Source organism: Denticeps clupeoides, chromosome 14 (assembly GCF_900700375.1).
Source record: "Denticeps clupeoides chromosome 14, fDenClu1.1, whole genome shotgun sequence".
Classification (NCBI taxonomy): domain Eukaryota; kingdom Metazoa; phylum Chordata; class Actinopteri; order Clupeiformes; family Denticipitidae; genus Denticeps; species Denticeps clupeoides.
The window spans coordinates 6,749,059-6,763,151 of NC_041720.1; the positions used below are offsets into that span (position 1 = coordinate 6,749,059).

The 14,093-nt window shown below is 44.4% G+C and overlaps 1 protein-coding gene and 1 non-coding gene across 6 annotated transcripts in view; both read left to right on the forward strand.

Annotated features, from left to right (window-relative positions):
* The first annotated feature begins 2,126 nt into the window (after positions 1–2,126).
* Positions 2,127–2,209, forward strand: trnal-uaa (transfer RNA leucine (anticodon UAA)). Its single transcript has one exon. It is a non-coding gene; the product is annotated as a tRNA-Leu (tRNA).
* A 3,514-nt stretch (positions 2,210–5,723) lies between these two features.
* Positions 5,724–14,093, forward strand: part of utrn (utrophin) — an 80,735-nt gene continuing 72,365 nt past the window's right edge. For 4 of the 5 annotated variants that reach the window (XM_029002431.1, XM_029002435.1, XM_029002433.1 and 1 more), the window contains exons 1-2: positions 5,724–6,023; positions 8,202–8,342. In XM_029002431.1, the coding sequence (XP_028858264.1) occupies positions 8,261–8,342 (82 nt within the window). In that variant the 5' untranslated portion in view covers positions 5,724–6,023; positions 8,202–8,260. Of the gene's footprint in view, positions 6,024–8,201; positions 8,343–11,421; positions 11,545–14,093 lie in introns of those variants that run through there. The other variant, XM_029002434.1, reaches the window with a different exon arrangement.

Sequence of the window (14,093 nt, forward strand, 5' to 3'; positions counted from 1 at the left end):
ATTAAAGATGTACAGAAGCACTCTGCGACCTCAGCTGTCTGTCTCAGCTACAGTATCTCAGTTGCTATCTCTGTTTCCATCTCCATCTTAGACAGAGAATGCACGCGCGCGCACACACACACACACACACACACTCCTTCTGGGCTGCGGTATGGTTCCAGTCCTGCTGTCTCCTGACATTGCATCAGTCTTATGTGTCACACTGAAATGCTACAGTGTCAAATGTTGGGAGCACAGAAGCACAAAGGTAGAACAGAATGGAGAAGCTGCAGGCCTTACTCTATATCTGGAAGCCTGTGTTTTGGGGATATATTAAGGCAGAAAACATGGTTTTTATGGGAAAGGGTAAACATGGTCCTGTGTGTGTCTGTGTTATTTTTTTATATTCATGTCCTTGCAGTTCCCTCTGCTGGTGGTGTCACATCAACACTGTTACACTTACAGCTTACATTTACTACACATAAACATACACTATAGATATGCATACAGAAGTGATAATGAAGTGATTGTCGTTTTGTGGTGACAGCAATTTGCTCGGTGGCACCTCAGTTGTGTGTTGGTGGCTCTGTTCTGCTAGTAAAACTTAAGAAGCTGAGCCAACTCTTGCTGATTTTTTTCTTACTTTTCCTTGAAGTTTGATTAAGAGTCGGCAAGAAACAACTGGGTTTGGGATTCGAAGCGGCAACCTTCCATTTAGGGCTCTGTATCTGGTCCGTAGCCCACCATTTGAATCTTAGACTGGTGGGACAGAGGGGGCTGACGTGTGTGCCTTTCTGGGAAGATGGATCCCTGAGGTGCTTGGTGAACACAACTTCCCTGGAAACCATCTCAATTAAAAGGGTACATAGAATTGGCAAAGCTAACAATGATCAGTGGTGCGACACAGAGCGGTGATAATGAAGTTCCTAAACTACGAGAATAAATCGCGGGTCATGAAAGTTGCAAAGAACAATGGACAGATTCTCCACCTCAACCTAAGGGTCATAGGTCAACCAAAGGGTCGAACGAGAATTGCTGGTGTCTTCCTCTTTTAAGTCGCTTTGGATAAAAGCGTCTGCAAAATAAAGTAAAGTAAAGTAAAGTCACGTTTTTTTCCTGATGCAATTAATATTGATATAATAATATGCTGATGTGAAAAAATAAAACATCATGGTATGAAAACCAAAACCTGTTCAACCTCCCTTTTAATAGTCATTAGACAATTAAAAGTCTGGCAGCGCCTTCTTTTACACATACGAAATACTGTTTCTGAATTATGATTATGCTTCAACATGGACCTTTTTATAATTAAATATATATTTGTGCCTCTGTTTTGTATTTAATAAAATTTTAATTTAGCAACCAAACCTTCTAGCGCTGTAGCAGGATTATTAACAGTATTTAAATGCACAAAGCCAGGGTTAAACACTAAATTTTAAAAAGTCCAAACTAAATATACATATGACAATATGTTTTTAAAGAAGCCATTGGTCAGTCCTTTATCTGTGATAAAAAGATACAATTATGCATCTATGGTACGGATATTACTGTATATTACTGTAAGTGATATTACTGGTACTGTGTAAATCCATGTCGTGTAAGAAATTTAATTATTTCTTCTTATACAGTCCTCAAAAGGTTAACTAACATATTTACGTGATCCATACCATGTCCTTCAGCTGCATTATGCCGGTTTTAGCAGGTCTTAGCCAGTTGACCAGCATGACTAACAAGAAAACGAAAACTAACTTGAAGCTGGTTTACCATCTTAACTAGATGAAGCTGGTAATGCCGTTTTCTGCACATGTTACTGACGGTATAGATTTTTAGATGTAGTGTAGGAACAATGGTGCCCGGTCGGAAGACGTTTTAACGTGGATTTTACACGGAAGGGTAGGAATATTGTCCTTCGACGGCATAAAAAAGCGGTTCCTTTTAATCACACGAAAATAAAATAAAAATTATAAGAAAAAAAAGTGGGGATTTCCCAGACGTGACGTCGACCGTCGCCGTACATTAGGAAAGTAACGTGGATCGACTGAAACGCACTCGTACCGAATTAAAAAAATGTCGCGTTTCGAGCCGGCTTTATGTAAAAAGCGGTGCAGGATATAATTTGTGTCTCGGGATGAGGCGGAATTATCTGTACCAGGATGGCCGAGTGGTTAAGGCGTTGGACTTAAGATCCAATGGACATATGTCCGCGTGGGTTCGAACCCCACTCCTGGTAAGCGTCTTTTTTCCCCCCTATTAGCGACATTAAAAACACCAAAAAGCTACATTCCTATAAGCCAAAAATAAAGACGCAAAAATCCCGTTCGACGGCTGACGAGCGACTGTTCGCCACAGCGGTGGTTCGAGTAGTCATCTGACGCCGTGCTTCGTTTGCCTTGTAAACATCGTCGGTAAATTCACTTCGTGGGACTAAAGCTTGATATATTAGCAAAGGCGACATTAAAACGCAAAAAAAAAAAGATTTATAATCTATGTCATTTAACCCAAAGCGAAGTAGTTTTCTGCATACCGTGTGGATGACAGACAGTTCACCGGCGCAGAGTTCTGACGCCAGTCTTCAGTCACTATTATCACGTATTCAATGTAACTTGGTGAGCATGGGTGGTATTTCTATATTTGTTATGAAGGGTTTCACTTTCGGAGAAAGTAAAATAACACAAACATACAGGAAAAAAAGATATCCGCCGTGAAATAATATAGCGCTCGTGTAGCACCCCCTGTCGGCGAAAGCGCGTAGTGTGCGAGAAAATCATGGCGGCAATGCTTCAATCTGTCCGCCAGGGGGAGCTCCAGCACCGAGTTTCACGGGGTGCGTTCAGATCATGAGGACAGTCCTGGAGAATGCTTATTTGGTGCCAGTTGCAGTTTTTTTTCATGATTAAGGGCCGCTGGGAAAATGTCACTGGCACGCATTTTGACTTTGAGATCATGGTTTAGGCCTGGCTGGGTTAGGGAAATATTTCTCCAGTGTTCTTTTTTTAGCCTTCACCTTACTTTAAAAGTATTAAGGCAAATATTGAAGGTGATTTATAGCATAAATAACGACTTGGAAATAAACATCTCATGGAATGCATAGAGCCCCTTGAGCCACCGACACTGGAAAGAGTTGTAATAGTGAGCAGAAAGAATGCAATAAACCAGCGGGCAACAAGGTTCAGCAGCAGAGGGGCTGAAAATAATGCTGGATTCATCTGCCCCTTTAAGAAGAGCGACTAGTCAAGTTATCTTCATTTAGAAAACCCCTGTAAGACACCAGATTTCACCCCAAAGTGATGAATCAAATAAAAAAGAAGGAAATTAATTAAAGATAAATGTCCCACATTTTTTGGGGTACATAGGTAGTATTATTTGACAAGTGTACAAGGCAGATTTACATTTAAATACTCTGCATGAAATCTGGAATAATCTACAGCACATGGCACCATACAATACAGTACAGTAACAACAATGAATGTGTTGAAGTAGAGATGGGGAGATGTAACTAAAAGTGCAATAGTTAGAGCAGCAGAACATAATATTAAATTATGAAGCGAAATGTTGGAAACATCAGAATATTAAATAAATGTAATGTAGTAGGTTAAGGAGTTCTGGAGTGATGGCAGCAGTATTATTTAAGTGTCATTGTGTTCTGTAATGTGTACAATATGATCATTTTTTGAATATATATATAAGAAGACCCGTGTCACGCTGAGCTGAGATCTGGGACCAGGACGTGTGAAGAGACAGGAAACTTCTGCACATCGCTGCACTCTCACAACCCTCCGCCTCCCAGAACTGCCGGGCGTGTATGGCAAGCCCATTGAACATTTAATATATGAATAACGAATGTGTGTTTGCAGATCTCCATAATTTAATTCTTCCTGGTCAAAATAAACATTTCAGATATCAACCATGAAACTCTTCCCAGCCACAATTTCCATTTCAAACATCCACTTCATTATTCCTCGAAGGAGAAATAACTTTATGTTTCCCATTCGTGTCTACATTGATGCCTATTTCAGATATCCAGAATGAATAATGAATGGAGAAATGCACATGTGAGATATTAAAAATCCAGTTCATACTATTCACAATATTCCTTTTGGATATACAGCATTAAAACACATTATGCTTTTCTTAATATCAACAATACATTGTTACTATTAAAAATACCATTAAGGATATCCACAATTCTATTTACATTTATGGCATTTATCAGACGCCCTTATCCAGAGCGACTTACAATCAGTAGTTACAGGGACAGTCCCCCCCTGGAACAACTTAGGGTTAAGTGTCTTGCTCAGGGACACAATGGTAGTAAGTGGGATTTGAACCTGGGTCTTCTGGTTCATAGGGGAGTGTGTTACCCACTAGGCTACTACCACCCTTTGTTTTTACTACCATTTTTTCTGAAATCTTCAACTTATTATTTCTACATATAATATATACACTCATAGCATTCATAACACATTGGACAGTGAGTGATTTTACCATCGTAATCACATCCAAAACTTTTTCCTAGTAAAACTGATGGTAGAACTGGATGGTAAATATCTCACGTGCTTTTCTCCTAGTAAGAAGGTTGCTGCAAATAGGTAGAATACTAATTCTGCACATCTGAAATGTAATTTTGGATATTCTTCTAGGAATAATAATGTAGAGCATGTCTGAAAGGGTAATCGTGTATAGGAAGAGTTTCGTTGTGTATATCTGAAATGTTCATTTTGAATAGGAAGAATTATATTATGGAAATGCCATACGTATCCATTCTTGTTATTAAATGTTAAAACAGACACTTGTTATCTTAAAGGGTTTAAAGATATCTAAAATGTATTTTCTCTACTGAGAATATAGTATGTATTTTATTGAAATCGGAGTCCGATTTCTTTGTATGTTGAAACCGCTTGCCATAGGCGCGCGCTCACGTGAATTCCGCAGGCTCGCGCAGGCAGAGGGAGGATGGTTGCCAGGTCCGCGTGGTATAAGCCAAGTGATTTCGGTGCTAATTTTTAAACATCACCACTTGTCGACCGTGATTTTTTTTTTTTTTTTTCAGAAATATGCACTTATTAAATGCTCACTTCCTCGGTTTTTATATAGTAATAAAGGTACTTGTATTCCCTGCAATTAATTTCTCATGAGAGATTTTGTTAGATTTAACCTCCGCCATTAGTTGAGTCGACACAACAGAATCCTGTTTAGCACTGTCTGCTGCAAACGTTATTCGGACTTGTTTTTTTTTTTTTGCACGTAAGATTCAAGATTTTATTTGTCACATGCATAGTTATAGCAGGACAACACGCAGTGAAATGCATCCTGAACCACCCTGTTTTGACAGTAAAAGTCACATAATTACTTAATTGAACAAGGGGGAATATGAAATACAATACAATTAAAGGACAGTAAGGCTAGTAAAATGATTAAAGGTAGGCAAGCTCGACGAGAACATGAGACACAGACATCATGGGTAGTGGATATGTAGTCTGTTAAAGTGCATGGGTTGTGCATTAACCAGTGTAACAGTAAGAAAAAATTGCATTAACAACAGTGAACATTAACTCATTTCTCCTGAGCTTTTTATTTTGTTACATCCACTCTTATCACATCAACAGGTCGTGTGCAACTAATGTTACGTTACATTCGTGTAGATTACATCCTGCATATTCAACCGAATTTTGTAGCACATTGGCCCCATTTCAATTGTAGCAGACCCGCCTGCTTATTTCTCTCGTCAGACCTGGCAACCTCGTAGGAAAAGTAAGCGAGAGGAACAAAGTTCGGCTCGCCCATTAAAGTAGCAGATCTCCGGCTCCAGCCGTCGACTGCCGCCGCGGAGCGTCGCGTTCAGCCCGGGGACGGCAGGCTGTCCCCGCTCCAGCCCCAAACCCCGTCGGCGGCGTTTCGGAACGGAGGGGAACGGTGCGGAGGCCGGCGGTGGAAGCCTCTGCGGACACCGACTTGGAAGGGCCCGGCGCGGTCTACGCGGCCGGGGAGTTGCTCCTCTGACCCGGGCGAACGCTCCGAAGACACGCCGGAGGCACAGGCGCAAGGTGGGGGGGGGGGATGCACGCTTTCCCGAGAATGGCGTTAGTTGGTCTGGTTCTTTTTTTCCCCAGTCCGTCCGAGGTCAGCCTGGTGCCACATTGCACTTTGCAGCTAGTCCTGAATTGAACGGCGCGTGTCTCCTCCTTCCCGAATTTGCCTTTTAAATTCGGGCCCGAAATGAGGATTTAAAAACCTTCAAACCGCGACGCGGTTGGACCCGCGGCAGCCGCCAGTGCGTTAGCTGCTTTCAGTAGGATAAAACGCGTGTAAAACGCCCCCTGCAAGCCGTTTAATGGGCGCTCGGAGAAACCCGCGGGGATAAAACCCCGCAGTTCATTCAGTCAGGCAGAGTTGTGAGCGAGTTGGGGGTTCGCGGCTCAGGTAGGCCCCGCTCGCTGGGGATTGTAAATGGCTGTCTGTTGACACGCTGCAGGGCGGTGGAGGGGTTCTGGGGGAGGGAGCGAAAAACTCGGGACATTTTTAAAGGCCGCCACATGGACGCTGGGAAGGGTTCGAAATGTCTGCATGTTTGGTTGTTAATGTTGTGTATCTTAAGGAGGAATGGTTGTAATAAACGTCTAATAACGTTTTACACAAATTAACAAATTGTGGTCCGTTTAAGGTAATACATATATGTGGAAATGTCTCATACATTTGCAGCAATATTAAAAGAAATATTGAATACATTTAGTAGTACTTGGTATGGTTTAAACTAGTCAGGAAGTGGCTATTTCTAGACCAGCGCCGGTGGGAATTGGGTCGCGGTGGTTTGTGGGTTTGTCTTGTTCTTTTTTTTTTTTTTTTTTTTTTTTTAAACAGTGGATAATTAAAAAGTTTTGGGAAGCCGTGTGCTCGTGCCGCGTGTGGTTTGTATTTATTTATTTTCCATTTTTATTCTGACACGGGGGCGGGGCTCTGACAGACTGGAAATTGTATCCATCTGGTTTGTAGTTAAAGCGGTACTTGTAGCAGTTTAGGTCACATGACTGCAGTCAGGCCACGCGCCCCCCCTCTGTTTACCTTTCCTCTCCCCCTCTCTCTCTCCCCCTCTCTCTCTCTCTCCCCCTCTCCCCCCCCCCCCCCCCCCTCTCTCTCTCTCTCTCTCTCTCTCTCCTCCCCCTCTCTCTCTCCCCCTCCCTCTTGCCCTCCTCGGGCCTTTCACGCGGCTCCGCGCGCCGCGGCGCCACGCCAGTGCTCCATGTTGGGCCCGCGCCGTGTCACGTCCCAGCGTCCTGCGGTTATTGGTGACGTCATCGGTGATCGTAACGAAACGAGTTCACTGACCGTGTTTTTATGTCTCTCTCTCTCTCTCTGTGTGTGTGTGTCTTGGCTCTAAACCGAGAATGACTGGAACTTTTGGGAACTTTCTCTTGGACAACACGGATTGGCCAGTTTAATGAGTCTGGGTACGAGGGGGTGTGTGAGCAGTCAGAACATTATCAAGGCGGTGGGTGTGAAAATTAAATTGGGCAACAAAAGGATTTGAGCAACTTTGACAATGGACAAATTGTAAAAGCTACATGGCTGCGTCTTCCTGAATGTGCAGGTCTTGTGGGATGGTCCTCGTCTGCAGTGTCAGGATCTGTGATGCTCGTGGGAACACTTGTGCTGTCTGATCCATTGAAGGATCTATTGTAACTCAGATGAGAGTTTTTGAAAGAAAGTGAAGTGTTTGTCATTATGATGCACAGCACATGGTGACACAACGAAATGTGTCCTCTGCTTTTAAGCATCACCCTTGGTGAGCAGTGGGCGGCCATGACAGGCGAGCAGTGTGTGGGGACGGTGCTTTGCTCAGCGGCACCCCAGCGGTTCTAGATTCGAACCGCCAACCTCCATACCCGCTGGGCTGCCACTGCACCGTCACAGTCTGTTGACTGACTGGTCAGGGTGACCATGCTGACCCAAAAGCAGGATACAGGTATCAGGTATCTGCGTCGCTTACCCGGGGAAGGCATGGCACCAGGAAGCATTGCGGTAAAGTCGAACCGGCGGAGGCGGTGTGAAGCTCTGCTGGGAAACCGCGGCTCCTGCATTCGGAGTCCGTGTCCCGATGGCTCATGGCTGATTTATTATGGCGTTCATGTCAAGTCAGAAAGTACCTCCAAGAGTCCAGCACTGTCTGGCAGGCAGGACCAAGACTCAACATCGCAAGGTGACTCCCTCTCCAATCTCGTTTACAGGAGCAGGAAGGACACTGTGGCTTTTGAAGGACGAGGGCCCGCTGTAAACAGAGGACGGCATGGCCGACGCACGGTCTCCGGGGGACACGGCAGAGGGGGGTGTCGACAGCGAGTTCAGCGACATCATCAAGTGGAGATCAGGTGGGTCGTCAGACCGGGGCTGAAAAGGGAAACTACTTCCCCCCTGGAGACAAGCGTCTTGCTGAGGGACACAGTGGCTGTAAGCGAGGTTTGAACACGTGACTTTTTTTTTTTTTTTTTTTTTTTCAACCCTGCGGCCACGTGAAACCTGTCACGATTCTGAATATGGAGCGGAGCCGCCCTGCTGGTTTCTCAACTTTGTAATCGGCATCTTCTAGCCGTTTATCAGCGGTACGAGCCCTGGTTTGGTGGGCTGGGTTGATGGACCCCTTCCTACCCAGCAGTGACACTTTCCAACCCGCCCCGCCCTTTTCCAAACACACAAGCAGTTGTTACATCACATTTGTATCATTTCAGTTGTAGAACTGCAGTTATTTTAGTTTTAGGTAACGTGATGAGTACTTCGTGTTAGACGCTGCTCATCAGAACTTTGGGCCATGATGGGAGCTCTTTTCCACAGTTCAGCACAGGAAAGAACTTCTCTTCTTGCACACTCTGGTTTTAGGAGGCTGAGAAGGAAATGAGTGTGGAGAAGAGCGTGAAACGCTGTCATCAGAGCGAAGGTCCGCTCTCTCAGTTTTGCCTTGACTTTGTGACAATACTAATTTCATGTAGTGACCCTATAAAGTGGCAGCGTCTGTGTCACCGCTGTGTCGATGGCGGTTCTATGCATGTAGAGAAGAGGAGCTAAACGGGTACATGTTCCTAATAAAGATGCCGCTACCGCCGCGTGAGTGAATGTGTTTGTAATGTCCGGGAAAGACATATTTGGTATGTGGACGGTTGGACCCTGTCCCGGCCACACTGCTGCTTTATGTCCGGTGACAGCAGCTGCCACGTTTTTATACTGCGACTCTCGGCCACACTTTGAAATCGTGGGTGTGTGTGTGAGTGCACGTGTAAGTGTGTGACCGAGGGTGTCAGAGAAGATGCCCAGGAGCCCATATGTCACCACCCTGTTCTTGTAATTGTAATTTTTATATTTCTCGTTCTTCAGCGTCCTATCAGACACACCCAGGCCATTTGAAGTTAGCCAACGGCTGCACGGACTGGTTCCTCTCACTTCGCTACGTTCCTTTCCACCAGCTGGAAGGAAAAGACAATGGATTTTGGCATGTAGAGATGGGCGTGTCAGAGCTGTATTATCAAGTTATTTCTGTTAAATGGGAAATATTTCGTTTTGTCTTGTAAAAACAAGTGTAGTGCAGAGTTCTCTAAGAGACACAAACGTAAACGCAATGATATGAAGTTCACCCTCCCAGATGGGTGTCTTAGACCGAGTGTCTGAACTCGGTCTAAGATGTACTGACGTAGAGTGTGTGTGTGTGAATGTAATTGCATAAAGTGACTCTCTGTGACCCTGTGTGCTTGTGTATATTTTCTGTATCTGTCGTATGGTGTGCGTAGGCGAACGAGTGTAAGACTGGGGAGACCCGACGTAGGTCATGATGATGATGATAATGTGTGTGCTTGTTGTTGATAAGCACAACATCTCTCCGTTTTCCCAAGGCACTGTTATGATGAGTGTGTGTGTGTGTGTGTGTGTATTTTTTGTAATGTGAGATGCTGCAGCGGAAGAACCTGATGAATAGATGCTGAGGGATCCAATAACACATCTCTCCCTCCCTCTCTCTGGTAATGCTGCCTTGTGTGTGTGTGTGTGTGTGTGTGTGTGTGTGTGTGTGTGTGTGTGAGAGAGAGAGAGAGAGTTCTGCTAGTGATATATATTTCACTCAGACATGTCCCAGATTCATTTAATTGATTGTGTGTGTGTGTGTATCTGTAAATGAAAGACTGAGTGTTACTGATTGAAATGCCATAGGCTGTGTCACCCAGTGGGGGGAGTTTTACTGACAGGAGGTTTGGGAAGGGTGTGCCTAGTGTGTGTGTGTGTGTGTGGGTGGGTGTGTGTGTGCACATCATTTCCTGGCTACATTTTCTTGGCTTGTTGTCATCAGTGGAACAACTGTAAGGAGGCAGGCCTTACAAAGAGGCAGTAGTCCATTATTCCCATTTTTCATGCTCTTTAAATTCAAATAAATTTTATTGGGATTTATTAACTCTTTACATGGAGAACCACCACAATAACAGAACAGTTTTATTTGTTTTTTTATGTTTATCTGCATCATTCAGCCATTTTATTCCTTTTCAGTTGCCAATTTTCACAACAGCAACGATTCAGCAGCACATTTAAAACAAGTCCCGCACTTTTCTCAGTGCTCGTTTCAGTCTGAGTTAACTTCTGTTTTATCTGGCGCGGTCTTGCTTTCCTGTGTAAGATGTTGTTGCTGACCCTTCAAGAAAGTGGAGACACGTTTAAATTGGTTTCTCTAGCCATCCAACTTTTTCTGGACCGGCGGGGTGGAAAACGCAAACACAATCCCATGAGACGATGGCATTTTATGTTGTCCATGGTAACAATGATGTCGTGATAACCTGAGGCGGTTGTCCACAATACTGAGTTTTCACATAAATCGCTGCATTACTGTCCGGAGACCCCTGAATCGTCCCACCCATAGTCTAATGAGGATCCGTGTGTGCAACAGTTGTGAAATTCTGGGCTGATAATGGGGTCCAATATGAACTGATACAGCAATTAATTACATTTTTTTCATACAAATTCGGTTCTTTTCCCCACATTGTTCTCTAAAACTGCATTTATCTGATGGAAACTATCCCTGTTGCAAACCCATGACCCCCCCCCCCCCTTTCCTATTCAGCTCATAAGATTTAAATATTTTTTTAATACTAAATACTTTCTTCCTGACAGTTGAGTTTTTGCAATTCAGTGAAAGTAGGCGGAGCTCTTGTGTCCTGTGTGGTGAGAGTGGTGGAAACACCCTCGCAATCAGTACACTTCACCAACAAAATGTTTGTGTGACGTCTGCTGGTGCCTGTGAACCCCAGAAACTCTTCATCTTTCTGCTCTTTCGTGCTACATACAGTATGGACATAACTTTTAAAAATATAGAAATATATATATATTATTCTCTTTCTCTCTCTCTCTCTTGCTCTTTCTCTGTGGTTTGGATGGAAAATAATTACCCAGCATGCACTCTGCCTTGCTACACACACTTCCTGTCATCTTCTTCCTGTCTGTCGTCTGTTCAGTGTTGCCTCCCTTCTTAAACTTGGACGATGAATTTCAGTAAATGGTTGCCATGGCGAAAACGCAGGAAGGAGAGCGGCGTCCCTGTGTTGGGTGAGTGTGCTGGGAGCTGGAGAGGAAGTGTTCCCTCCTCCTCTACATTCCTTCCCCTTTCCTTTTCACCAGCTCTCTCTGTCTTGCTCAGTGCCTCCGTGTTCTGAGTGTGTGTGTGTGTGTGTGTGTGTGTGTGTGTGTGAAGGTAAATGCAATTTTTTCTTTTGACAATTTCCCTTTTGGATGCTGTGTCTCTGATAACTTTCTTGTAAGCGAATCTCTCCTGAACAAAAGATGTGGGTGCACCTGTCAGTACCGTCTCTCTCTCTCTCTCTCTCTCTCTCTCCATGTCCTCCTCCACATGGAGGATTCAGAGCACTTGGCTTACTTTTTTCATGTAAATGTACTTAGCATGTTCTATTCTTCCAACTATTTCCTCAAAACAGCTGCGATCTTGCTTGGCTTTCCGGTGTGTGTTACGTGTGATTCATACCACGCATTACGTGGTCCCTTAGCCTCTCGTGCACCAGCAGCGTCACCTTTTATCCCCTGGTTTTCACTCAGCAGCTCTAACCGATAACAGTCACCCTAAAATAAAAGACAAAGCAAGACCGAAGAAGAGAGGGAGGAGGCTCTCACCGTTGCACATGCTGCTCTGCTTTGGTGTTCCAGCACGTTTCAGCACTGCGCTGTCTATATGAAGGACAAAATAATGTACAAATTGTCAACGTTTCATCCGACAGACTGGCTGTTGTGTTATATTTGGATGTAAATAACAAAATGCAGAATCCATGGGAGTGTGAAGTGCTTATTTTATCGAGGGATGGGATGTGATTTGTTGTAAGGGAATACAAGCTCCCCAAGATGTTTAGGGAAGCTCTGAAAATGTAATATTCCATATGCGTAAGTATTCCTGGAAAAAACGAACTAAAAAAAACGAACGAAAAAAACAAAAACTCTGTTTTTGTCACTTTGATACACTGCAGCACAGCGAAATGTGTCCTCTGCATCTTCTTAGTGAGCAGTGGGCAGCCATGAAAGAGGGAAAGGGGAGTGCAGTGTGGGGGGACGGTGCTTCGCTCAGTGGCACCTTGCTGGTTTGGGATTTGAACCCACAAACTTCGGATAACGGGTCTGTTTCCTTTCCAGCTAGGTCAACCACTGCCCCCCAAAAAATACTGAAAGTTGTAGCAGCCGAGGCAAAAACCCAAGCCAGGCGCTATAACCGTGGGGCCAGGGCCTCCATTACTAATCATTACATTTACAGCATTTATCCAGATCGACTTACAATCAGTAGTTACAGGGACAGTCCCCCCCTGGAGACACTCAGGGTTACGTGTCTTGCTCAGGGACACAATGGTAGTAAGCGGGATTTGAACTTCGGTCTTCTGGTTCATAGGCGAGTGTGTTACCCGCTAGGCTGCTACCACACAGTTGTGTCTATTTCCATCGAAAGTAACCCTCTTATTCACTGTGCGTCATGTGCATGGTCATGTGACTCACTGGAACCCGTCAGTGTGATGAGCGGTGGAATTATGGGCGGTGATGCCCCTTCTTCTGGATATTGCGTGTCTCACCTTGTCTCTGTTGAGGGAGACCTGCTTCACCGTGAGGGCGGCTTGGACAGAAAGGCCTTGTGTGCTCTGCCAGTGGAGCACAGCTTACCCACAATGCAACACGGTGCCCCATCATCTATCTCCCGCGCCGCTCTGCATTCCTGCAGCGACGCTTATCTCCCTGACCAACTTTCTCTCACACACACTCCACTGCTCGGCCCATCCTGCCACTCACACCGAGACATGGCCGAGAGTAGACTAAAACTCAGAGGTACACATTCGCTATAGTGTGTGTGTGTGTGTGTGTGTGTGTGTATTGGTTCCTTGCTAGTTCTCCCTTTTAGGTTCTTGTGTGTTTCTGCAGGTGTGTGTGCGTGTATTTTAGTGCAATCTTCACTTTCATTTTGATGAGTGAGTAAGGACAATAAGGATGTTTTTGTGTGTATGAATAATTGCGAGAGAAAGGCATCTGTTAGTTTAGACTTTGCTGTGTTATATATTGTTTGTGTGTCGTTTTTGTGTTGCAGCTGTTCTTTCACTCTGAATTTCTTTTGCGTGTATGTGATGATATATGTACAGTGTGTATGTGTGTGTTGGGTATGGGACCCACACACATGATTCCAGCTCTTTCCAGTCTTAGTGTGTTAGTATTTGTGTCTGGGTGTGTGTATGGGGCCATGCATGTGTGAGAGCTTTGTGTTTTCTTTTCTGTGTGTGTAAGAAAAGGGCATTAGAAAGTAGTCTGGTGGATCGGATTAGGTGTGTGTGTGTGTGTGTGTGTGTGTGTATGTATGTATGTGATTTACAGCCATTAGAAAGCTGCCTGTGGTTTGGGGTGTGTGTGTGTGTGTGTGTGTGTGTTGGGGGGGTGTTGTTTACATGATATTTGTTCTGCCTACACTCGTCTCTGCTCTACTGTGCTGCACAATTTTTGATTATATTAGTAATCATTTCAATGTATTCAGCATAGCAGTTGGGTAAAGACCCACGCGCACACACACAGATACACTCTTTTACCTCAGAACAGCATAATGTTGGGAACAGAGGGTCTCA